This window comes from Clytia hemisphaerica, unplaced genomic scaffold, assembly GCF_902728285.1.
Source record: "Clytia hemisphaerica strain Z4C2 unplaced genomic scaffold, Clytia hemisphaerica genome assembly, whole genome shotgun sequence".
NCBI lineage: Eukaryota > Metazoa > Cnidaria > Hydrozoa > Leptothecata > Clytiidae > Clytia > Clytia hemisphaerica.
The window spans coordinates 242,949-254,967 of record NW_027103553.1 but is presented as its reverse complement, the minus strand read 5'-3'; the positions used below and the strand labels follow the sequence as shown (position 1 = coordinate 254,967).

At 38.0% G+C, this 12,019-nt stretch overlaps 1 protein-coding gene across 1 annotated transcript; it reads right to left on the bottom strand.

Annotated features, from left to right (window-relative positions):
* Positions 1-2,347: 2,347 nt before the first annotated feature.
* Positions 2,348-4,780, bottom strand: LOC136800410 (uncharacterized). Its single transcript, XM_067057069.1, has one exon. It carries the CDS (start codon positions 4,778-4,780, stop codon positions 2,348-2,350), a length of 2,433 nt encoding a protein of 810 aa, XP_066913170.1.
* Between the last annotated feature and the right edge of the window lie 7,239 nt (positions 4,781-12,019).

Below are 12,019 nucleotides of genomic sequence, written 5' to 3'. Positions count from 1 at the left end.
AATGCATGGGGACAAAAAAATAGTAAGTAACTACACGTTTGGTTAAACGAAGAAATAAAAGATTTTCTTTTTTCCTGAAAATAATAACAATAACACTCCATCTAAATAAATAAAAACGATGGCCTAGTTATAATTAAGGTTTCGACGAAGACATGAAAAAATCTAATTAAAAAGAAATGACTCTTATGTTTTGCAAGCTAAAGTGTATTCCACTTAAATTGGCATTCATTTTTGCTATCATGTGGAAACCATATCAGAGTAATTAGACTACTCGAGTACCTAATAAACGTACAGTAGCGAATAAACGTACAGGGTCGAAAATGGAGGCATGCAAACCTAATTGAAGGATCTTTTTAATGAGGTTAGGGGGTAAATATTGGGTAATTTGCTTTCTTTTGACGAGTAGAACAAACCTCAAAAGTCAAAGATGGATATTTATCATTAGAAACAAAAGTAGGCACTTGAAATTGAGGAAAATTTTTGTTAAAATTAATAAACGTACATGTACGTTTATTAGATACCCGAGAGTATCTTCCTTGAGAGTGGTTTGTACATGGTAGCAAAACAAACTTCCAATTTACATGGAATAGATTTTAAATGTAAGACGGGTTCAAGAAACGAGCTTGTCGGAACAGGTTGACGAGATAAAGCTTTTAATGCTTTAAAGATTGAAACATAAAAAATAATCAGGAATAATTAATTGATTTGATTATTGATTGATTTAATTACTGATTGATTGATTGATTGATTCTCTATTGCTACTTTGCCTAATAAACAATAGTCAAGAGGATACTGCGGATAAAATTTATCAAAAAGTTCTGCGCCATCTTAAATAGGGCGAAATAGAAACCAATCCTAGCTAAGGCCCGGACTCCACTTGCCTACGCTTTGATTGTACTTCTCAAGCAAAATCTTTTATGTTGTTGGTCAAAAGAAAAATAAAGATATGCTATTGTGGTCCATTCAGACGTACAGTCAAGAAAAGTTGAAATGCGCCTAATTTTTTTTAAAGTGCATAGTACTTTTTCATGATGCAATCTTTTCTCCAAACTAAAAGCTGATTGAATCTATTAAGATGATCGCAGCGCAGACAATGAAGAGATGTGCCTTCAGGAAGCTAGACTTTTTGAGTTTATAGCTATATACTTTCACTTTATGGTGTTTCTGTATGACTGTCTGTGTGCCTAGTCTAACCACCGTTAAATGCCTTCGGGAAGGTCCCTCCTAACTTGGAAAGCCAGAATTGGAGCTATTTCACCAAACTACTGGAGCGCAAGTTATTACGTAGGCTATCACAACTGAAAAAGTTGAATGTATGCGCCTATACAAACTTTTTTCAGGTTTTCCAAATAGATTTACCACACTGAAACTGAACAAACAGTGAAAACACTCTAAGTGAGGTAAATATATTTTGAAGACCAAAAAAAAAGTTTGTTTACATCGATTCACATTCAATTTTGGATTCATATGCTACATTCTACTTTTTTGTACTTTGCCGGTATCTTGTTTTACCGAGTTAAGAAAGATATTCCCGAGTTACGACCATATAATGGTCTTTAAAGCTTAAGAAGCTCTATAAACAATAAAGGTAGTTATTAATAAAATAACAGACAATATAAATTACAGTTTGATAAGTTTGAACAAAAATATCAACAAAATGTACATTTGAAAACTTGAGCAAATTTCTTTAAAGATTCCCGAAAAAGAATTGAAATCATTGCTGAAATGAACTTCTGACTAAATTACAGTATTTATTCAGTTTTAAAGACAAGAAACAAAATTAGACATACAAAACACTTTTTCCATTCAATGAATCGAATCAGCTCATCATCATAACCAGTCTGCCATTTTGTTTGTTTTGATTTGCAAAAGTAATATTGTAATCCTTGTTATGGTGTAATTATATACTTTTTCTATAATTTGCATTTATAACACTCGCTTCAGCTTTTCAATCCTAAATCAAAACTAATGAAATGCAATATATAATAATGGTAATAGCATATAACGTAATATGAAAATGTGTATAACATTTACCGCTGTATAATTTACCGCCATATTTTTGCGGAACACTTAATTGGCCGGAACATACAATACGAACAAACGCGCGCAAAGATTCGAGATTCCTGTCCAATATCCTTGCGTGAAGCTATGAAGGCCTCCTCACTCGCTACGCTCGTTGCGGGGGCAACAAAAGCAATGGTAAATACGGTGAAAAAATTAAGTACTAAAATCTATGAAAAGCTAACATTTCAAAATATTGTTATTCAATAAATCAATCTCATCAAACCTAAGGTTTGGTTCAAGTGTTCGTGTGTCGCGAATACATGTTACAACTGATCTCGTTAAATTAAAGCAAACGAAATTTTTGTTCTGATCCAATTTTGGTTTGAGACGCGTGAGAATCTGTCTTATCAGCTAGTAGATTAGCTAGCGCTCCAAAGAAGTGCTCAGCCTCTACACCCATTCCACCATTCATGGAAAATATCAACGGAGTGAATGATCCATGATCAACTTTGATAATTCGTTCGTTGTAGTTTCTCTTTTTTTCCCGTTCGTTTGACGCAAAAGCGCTTTTGAGACTTTGGGCTGTGTATCTCAGAGCATAGGCGTTGAATACCTTTACATCAAAAAATGCTCGTTGTCCACGAACCCAAAAGCCCCCAGCACTGATGTCAGCTCTCGCGTTGTCAGTCGTGATCGCACCTTTGTTTAAACGTTCGCCAGTGATCGGCTCCAACATTGGTTCGATAGCGACATCATGTGTCACTTGATTCAACATTTGAGCAATTGTATCCCTCAAAGTGTTGTGCCGTTGGTAGATGAACCCTCCTTTAGGGCAGGAAAGTGCATGCTCGACAGAGAACGGCTTGCCACATGCACATGTCGATGGTAGGTGCTTCATGTTCCATCTGTATCGGACGGCAATTGCGTCGAAGAACTCTCTTTTTGATAGGTTGAAATTTTCAGATTTCAGGGGTACAGTGGTCAACCAATTGGATGCACCTTTTGCTTGAGCAAGATCGTTCGCTTTCAGCTCTTGACGTGTCATTTCTCTGCGGAGATTTTCGAGGATGATTGTTCTTCCTTCTTTCGGTTTTCTCTTGATCTCAGACTTTGCTGCCCTGTTGTCAACTTCGTACACTGGTTTCTGTTCGATGATGTCTTGGGAGAACTTCATTGTAAGTTCTCTGGAGTTTTGAAATTCTTCCTTCGCCATAGATGATAAGATGGGTATGGCCAATCCTCCCATACGCACCGGTAGTGACAAGAGTAGTCTTTCTTCGGTGCTGCAGTGATGGTTTTCAGTAATTGAAGGAATGAAATGTTTGTCAATAATTTCATCGAGGGGCTTCAGATATTCTTCAATTCCGGGCATCACACGTAGGTAGTAGGTGAACTTGCTAACATACCCACCAACGAATGCACAGTAGGCGAGGTGTGGTTCTGATCTTGCGATATCACTCAGTGTTTGGAGCTCAGCTTGCCATTTTTCTATCAATTTCTTTACATATTCCTGTTGGCCACCCTCTTGACCAATGAAACCACCAAGATATTTATGTCCATCAACCGTGATGTTGATTCCTGTGTCTTTGAATAGCACCTTTGCTTCTTCGAGCTTCTCCTCCTTCACTATCAAATACGACTTGGAAGCTTTTGGGTTGTAACCTAGGAGAGGTCCTAAGTCATTGACGTCATCCCACCACTTCTTCAGGGCTTGAAGCTTCCCAGTACCAGCGAGGTCGTCAGCATATGCAGCATTTTTAACTCCTTGTGTCAGCAAATCTTCTTGGAGGATCTCAAGCAGTGGCATTAATCCAATTGCATATGCTGGCATTGCTGTAGGGTCGCCTTGTGTGGTACCTTCTTGCGATGCAATCTCCTTTCCTCCCATTAGGAAAAGTCTTGATGGGCGGTGGTAGCAGTTGTGAATATATTGAGCCATAGCTGGACACAATATTTTGATGTTGTGGAGCAGTGATCTTCTGTTAATGTTGTTGAAAGCATTCGCTGCATCCACTAGTATCGCTCCGTCTGTCTCATCTTCTTGGAATAGTTGGTTGATTGCGTGAACTGCCGCTTCACAGCCAGCCTGCTGTCCAGCGCACACTTGAACACTACCAGTTGCTTTAAGGATATCTGGCTTGATGGTGTTGATCAGAACTTTGCCGAAGATACGTCTCATCACTTCTCCAATTCCAATTGGTCGTACCCCTGGGTTTTTGTCTAGAGGTATCAATCTACAAGCAAGTACAGCTTCAATTGATCGTCTTTTAACATCAACTTCTTGTCGGCATAAGATTTTCAGCATGCGTGCCATTGCTTCCCTCAAATCAGAGCTGTATTTGCCATAGTTCTTGGAGGCAAGGATACGTCTCCATTGGTCAGCATCTTGTCCTGATGGTCCAGCAGCACCCTTCGTCTTAATGGCTGCCTCTCGAATCATTGTCCCATCAATGGACTCAAAGATGATTGGGTCAACTGGAACTACTTCTTTCTTCGAGATGATACGATCGTCGGTGTGTTCGTTTGCATTTGGATGAAGTGATTTAAGAGTGTTTATTACATCCCCAGTTGGTTGCAGGACACCACTTGAAGCTGTATCTTCAAGAGTTCTAATTGCCGCGGAGATGTTGCCTTTTAACATGTGCTTCGTGAAGAGTGTGATTGGCTTGTTTTTGTCTTTAGTCTTTAAAGCGTCAACTCGAGGAAGACGTTTCTGTATTTCTCTTGTTTCCCTCAACAATTTATCAAAGTCTCCTTCTTTCCAGAACCATTGCATTGCAGTGTAACTTTGTAACGTCAGATTTTTTTATGACGTATTGTTTTGAGAAGTTCCCCCTCTGAGAGGGGGAACTCGCATCAGCCAACACCAGGGTATTCTCTGGCGTCAATCAGTAACGTAAATAACCTCCAAGCAGCTCTTCGTGCTCCACTCATTCCACGCATGCGCTCTAAAGGGAATGGTTCTGCAAGAAGACCTGCGAAGGTTCTCGGGTTTTCTTTGATGGCCGACACTCTGAAATTTCAGAGTACTTTTCACGATTAAATCGCGGCATTCGCATAAAATTTATCGATTTGCTCGGGCCGTCTTTGGATGCTTGCGCTAAACAAAACCGATTCTACTGCGACCGTGGCTTTCTTGCTCCGAACCAAATCCAAGATGGCGCCTGAAATTTACGTTTTGGCTCTTGGTCAATGTTTTGAATTTTTTATGGATTTTGAGACTTATAAAGGAAAGTTCAATGTTTCAAATGTTGTTTATTTATTTTAGTGTAGCTCTGAAATACACCCACAGAAGTGGCTGCTCATACTTATTGACCTAAAAGCTTTGAAAGACTGTTTTGAAAGTTGTATTTTGTACAACTGATTTTGCTTGGATGTTTTCTTATTTTTATTCAAGATACAGGCTCAAACACCAACCAAATTATTACAGGTATGTTCTCTTATGTAATGATTACTTCTCTCTTGCTATCTGCTTGATTATTAGGAGGAATGAAACATTTTATCAGAACAATTATAACTTAACGTGTGCGAAATGTCTGTCAGGCATTCAACCGACAAAAAATTTGATTCAAACATTAAGAGGTTGACTAGTTTAGGCTCTCTTTGTATTGTTGGATATTTGGATACTCTTTTTGGATAAAATATTGGTGAAATTTTATGTTTGTTGAGCTTTTTTATATATGTGGAATTATATGTGGTGAAAATATTCGTCGGCAAAAATAGATCTTATCGGTTATCGGTTAAAACGTCGATGGTTAAAAAAAAAACGAGCAGTTATAAAAATTGTAGTAAAAACAAAATATGTTACATAATGGGTATATTATTATATCGGACGGAGGATCGAGACAAAAATACCATTAGATGCTAGAAATTTCCAACATGTTTCGGCCAGGGCCGTTTTCAAGGTATATTTCTAGCTAAAAAAATTCAGTTTTTTTAACAAAAAAAAAAAAAATTTTTTGACGTCAAATAAACGCTTTTTTGTGACGTATATTTATGAGCCGTCTGTAAGTGATCTGGAAAAAATGGACGTGTAAACACAGACTTAAGGCGCTATCAAATTGAGTTCTTGGTTTAAACCCTTGGGTTTTAAGGTTTTTAGTTTGTTGATCCAAAAGTTCTCTCGTGATAGAATGGTGTTTTTCAGCTGGCTTTCATTTCCTTCGATATTTCTTAGCTGTTCAATGATCGTAAATTTAGCATCTCTATTGAAATTATGTCCTTCCTTGTTGAAGTGTTTGCACGCTGGGATGGTGTCTTCTTTCGGATGAAGTGCATTTCTTCTGTGGTTGTTCAAACGGACGTTGAAGGGTGTTTCAGTTTTACCGACGTATTGGATCTTGCAGATTTGACATTCTAGTAGGTAGATGACGTATTTGCTTTTACAGTTGACATTGTGGAATATTTTGAATTGGCGTTTTGTTTGTTGTGACACGAACGTGGAGGTTGTGGTTACTTGACGACAGCAAAGGTTTCTGGAATTTGTGAGACATGGGCGACATTTGCCTTCTCTCAGTGTGTGGGATTTTCTAAATACTTTATTATTTTTTATTGTTGTTTGACCTATTAGGTCACGAAGGTTTTTGTTTCTTCTATATACGATCTTGGGTTGTTCGTTAAAAGTATCTGCTAGTTCGTCATTTATTTTTAGTATGTCCCAGTGTTTATTGATTGCTTCACGTATGTTTGGTAGGTTTTTGTTGAAGGTGGTGATAAAGAGTGTCTGGTTGTTGTCTCGATTGGATTTGTTTTTGTATTTGAGAAGATCAGATCTGTCTATACTTGATGCTTTGGTGTACGCATCTGTGAGATGTTGTTGTTGGTATCCTCTTTTAAGAAAAGCGCCATGCATTTCACTAGTAGCTTTTTGATAGTCGTCTACGTCTTTGCAGATTCTTTTGAGTCTAAGGGTTTGACCGAAAGGTATGTTCTTCTTTAAATGGTTAGGGTGGTAGGATTGGTTATGGAGATAAGCTGATCTGTCTGTTGGTTTTTTGTATAGTCTTGTGATTAGTTTAGATCCGCTGATGGTAACAATGGTGTCTAGGAAGCTAATTTCCTTCTTTGAATAGTCAGCTGTGAACTTGATTGTTTCGTGGAGAGTATTGATTTCTTGGATGAATCTTTTTAGTTCTTCTTCTGTTCCGGACCATATCATGAAGATATCGTCTATGAATCTTAAGTAAGTTTTGCACTTTTCGGTTAGAAGTGGATAGATGTTTGATTCTTCGAACTGTGACATGAATAGATTAGCATAGGTCGGGGCACATTTTGTGCCCATGGCGCAGCCTTTGATTTGTAGGTAGTGGGTTTCATTAAAACAGAAGTTGTTGAGGGTGAGAATGAGTCTTAGAAAGGTGAGTATTTTTGTTTTTAACGAGTTTTGTGTTTTATTGGTTGTAAGGATGTTGTTGATGGCATTGATTCCTTCTTCGTTAGGGATGTTTGTATAGAGAGATTTAACGTCCATGGTGACTAGTATTGGATTTTGTGGAAGGGTTATGGTTTCAATTTTGTTGATGAAATCGGTTGTATCTTTTATGTATGAAGACGTCTTGGTGACATGATCCTGTAGGTGAAAGTCTACATATTTTGAAATCAGGGCAGTTTGGCAATTGATTGAACTGATTACAGGTCTTCCTGGGTTACCTTCTTTGTGTATTTTAGGTTGCGTGTAGAATTTTGGGGTTTTGGGGTTTGGCGTCTTAAACATTGATCGTTCCTTTTCAGTGAGAAGATTTGAATCGTGTAGTGAGTCTATGGTTCCGTTGATTAGTTTGTTGTGTCGTTCGGTTAGATTTGAATCAAGTTTTCTATAGGAAGTTTGATCTTCTAGTTGGCGGTTGGCTTCTGCAATATAATCTTTTACATCTTGTATGACTACAGCTCCACCTTTGTCAGCTTTTGTAATTATGATGTCATCTCTGAGTTGAAGTTCTTTAAGTGCTTCTCGTTCTGCTCGTGTTAGGTTGTATTTTCGTTTGTTATCTGGATCTGAATATGTTGTTAGTTCTTTCTGAAGCGCTTCAGCAAACGTGTTTACTGTATGATGAGATTCTCTAGGAGTCCAATTCGATCTGCTTTTTATGTAGAATTCTTTTTTGTTTGTTGGGGTCGAATCTTCGTTATTTGGTTTACCAAAATGTGCTTTAAGTTTAATTTTGCGTGTGAATCGTTCAATATCGTTTTGTAGTTGATGGGTGTTATATTTTCCTGGTTCTGGGCAGAAATTTAAATTCTTATTTAATAAATCATATTGTGCTTTAGTGAATAGTTTGTTGGATAGATTGATTACATTCCCTGAAGGGTCTGTTGCGTGTTGTGTTGTTCGAAATGTGTCGCGAATGCGTTTAAAGTTTGCATAGTGCTGTGTATTAGATTTAGTATATCTGTTGTTGTCATTTCTTGTGTTTGTGCTTGCGGTGGTGCGTTTGTTTGTTCTTGTAGTTGTTCTCGGGGTAGGGTTTGGTTTTGGTTTTGGTTTTGGGTTAGCTGGTGTTGTTGGATACGTGCTGGGTGCTGTTGGTTTTGTGGTTGCTCTTGGGGTTGGGTTTGTTGTATTTGGTAGTGTGGTATGGGAGCCCCTCTGTGAGGGGCTGGTTGCAAGTTTTTTGAATGATATTGTGCTTTTAGTTCATTTATTTCTTGCTGGAGCTTTTGGATAGTTTTGTTTCCATATACATCATTCTTCATACGTTGTCTTTGTGAATTGTTTGTTCGACTATCCTTTTTGACAATGGAAGCATAGGTTGGATATCTGTTTCGGCTGTTACTGCGGGATCGGCTACGTTGTTCGGTTCTACTCAGTATGGGTCTGGGAGTTCTTACTTCAGCGTTAGTTTGCTGTTGGGGTCTTTGGTTTTGGTGGGGTTGGTATTTAAGTTTGTTATATTTGTTATTTTTTCTATATTGAAGTTGGCGTTTTCGATTGTCTTGGTTATCTTTTAGAGTTTTTTTGATCTGATCGAATTCGGCTGTACTTGCGTTGGTTTTCATAGCTTCTTCAGCTTCTTTAATTTTGTTCGTCGTTGCTTCATTCGTCTTTTCTGAGAAGTCGACGATGTGTGACATAAGTTTTAGTGAACACTCTTGAAGGGTTGAGTACCATGTGTTTAGGAAGGTATCGTCGTGATTACCAATGGTAGGTTCCAGGTCTAAGCGAAGACCATTTGGGATTACTTTGTTGGCTATACATTTTTTCAAAAAGCCAATATGTGAGTCATATCTGTCACTTTTGTCGATGAGTCTATCCCATTTAACTGCTTGGTAGTGGCTTTGGGTTTGATTACCAATGGATTGGGTGATTGTTCTTTCTGAATCACTTTGTTGCAGTGGTGTAGTCACGTTGATTAGCGGCGGAGGAAGGAAGTTCGACGTGTTTGGCTGTTCGACTTCATCTTGTCTACGTCGTTTTGACGGGTTATTGTTGATTGATCTAGCTGGAAAGAAGTTGATTTTCCCAGTCAGATGCGTTGCAGATTGGCTACGATTGGTCATCTCGAAAATAAAATAATATATCGGACGGAGGATCGAGACAAAAATACCATTAGATGCTAGAAATTTCCAACATGTTTCGGCCAGGGCCGTTTTCAAGGTATATTTCTAGCTAAAAAAATTCAGTTTTTTTAACAAAAAAAAAAAATTTTTTTGACGTCAAATAAACGCTTTTTTGTGACGTATATTTATGAGCCGTCTGTAAGTGATCTGGAAAAAATGGACGTGTAAACACAGACTTAAGGCGCTATCAAATTGAGTTCTTGGTTTAAACCCTTGGGTTTTAAGGTTTTTAGTTTGTTGATCGAAAAGTTCTCTCGTGATAGAATGGTGTTTTTCAGCTGGCTTTCATTTCCTTCGATATTTCTTAGCTGTTCAATGATCGTAAATTTAGCATCTCTATTGAAATTATGTCCTTCCTTGTTGAAGTGTTTGCACGCTGGGATGGTGTCTTCTTTCGGATGAAGTGCATTGCTTCTGTGGTTGTTCAAACGGGTATATTATTATATACGCAGCATACAGCCCGGTGGGGGGGGGGCAATCAATCATAAATGAACTACCATACGTGCGGCCCTTAAAAGTATGTTTTCCAACTTTTCCAAAGTGCACTGTAAGGGTCGAAATCAGTGAAGATGAGAAAAGTTGCACTCTAAGGGTGTATAATTTCGAAAATCTGACCATATTTTGCCTGAAAATGCTCAACAACTTTCACAAGAAAATGCACTGTAAGGTCCAATTGTTCGCTCAAATTTGCTCAATCAAATTTTACAATATTTTCTCTGCACTGTAAGGATCCGATTTTAACGGTCGTTTTGAATCGAGTGCCCATCCCCGGCCATGCAGCTTATCTACATTCTTGAAGTTATAAACTGCTGATGCAGCAAAAAAGAAGAAAGAAGAAGAAATACACTTACCGTCAAAAATCACGTAAGCCTATATTTTAGATTCTTTTAACCGTCATGATTCGGATCGACACCGTCACATGGTAATTGTGACCCGTTGTCAAGGATACTTCCGTCCGTTCCCTCGGAAAGAAAATTTGTCGCGCGCGGTGGGTACATCATTCTCTATTTGAGAAGAGTAGGTACTCGAGGCTGATTTTCGAACTTTTAACTACCCCTCATACTGGGTGAAATCACAGATCTGTAAAGCCCGAAGGGCTAGATTTGCGGCTTTTATCGAAAAGTCAAGCCTAGTTTTGGAAGGATTTCCTACCAAAGTCACGTGACTAAAATATGCAATTTCACTGGTTTGAGAGATGTGAAATAGCGTTTGCCGCCTACTTTTTTTGATCTCGCGCTCCGAAAACAATTAAAATGCTAGATCCTATCCATCGGCACGAAATTTAAAAAGTCAAATTTTTGCTTCACTTTTTTTTGCTGGAGAAAGCTTAAAGTTGCCTATCTAGCCCTTCGGGCTTTACAGATATCTGTGGGTGAAATAAGAGATTTCCAATTCTGGAAATATCTTGAAAATATGATATTTCCATATACTTTTGTAAATATGGAATTATGACTTTTCTATATTTCCAAAGTTGTGGAAATATCATATTTTCAAGATATTTCCAGGATTGGAAATCTCTTATAGTTCGCCCAATGCCTGTCAGACTTGGTTCATTAGAAAGCTCTATTATTTCTCCTTTCAACGAGGGGTCACTGACCCCATCGATGCTGACCCCTGTAGGATTCATAGGAATAAAGTTATTTGATTTTTTTGTGAAGCTAATTGGAGCAAAAATTAGCGGATTTTTACTGCAAGAGCCATCTAAAAAGTGTCCAAAAAACAGGCATTTTTTTAGTCAAAAAACTTAATTTTAAGTAAGTTTTGGCTATAAAAGAGGTGATATGGTCATTTTTGTCCTGATGGACGCTAATTTCATAGTGGAAAGGGAAATATAAAATTCCCTACTAGGCTAAAGAGAGTTTCAGGGTGCTGGTCCCGGATGGAGGAGGCAGTCAGGCAAATTGACCGACGGGTATGTGCGGCGATTAAGGGTGTATTACTTTTAAAAGATACTAGATATGCACCCTGTAAGGGTGGATTTTTTTATAAATGCACTGTAAGGGTGGAAATATCAGCAAACCCAGGAAAAAAATGCAAAATTATATGTAAGGGTAAATTTCAACGATCTTTTGCTGCACTGTAAGAGTGCGATTTTAAAAGCCAATCTTTTCGCCACAAATACTGTCACAGTTGGTAAACCAACTCCCCCCCCCCGGGAGTGCAAGTTAACTTAAATCAAGGCTTGAATTTTTGGGGGTGGGGAAAAAGTTTTTAGAATAGACGTTTCTTGACTAAAAGTGAATATGATATATAATTGTTCAATCTGTACAGTCAAAAGTAATGATCGCTTAAACTCGGTGAGAGATGTATATCTGAAAGAAAGCTAAAAGGTAAACAAAAAGATCACGTGATCAGAAAAAATCAAAACAAAAAGTGAAACCACAAAAAAACGAAACCCCCTAACAAAAATAGTCCAGTTTCCGTTATCATCTTAGTAACTAGAACTCCCCTAGAACTC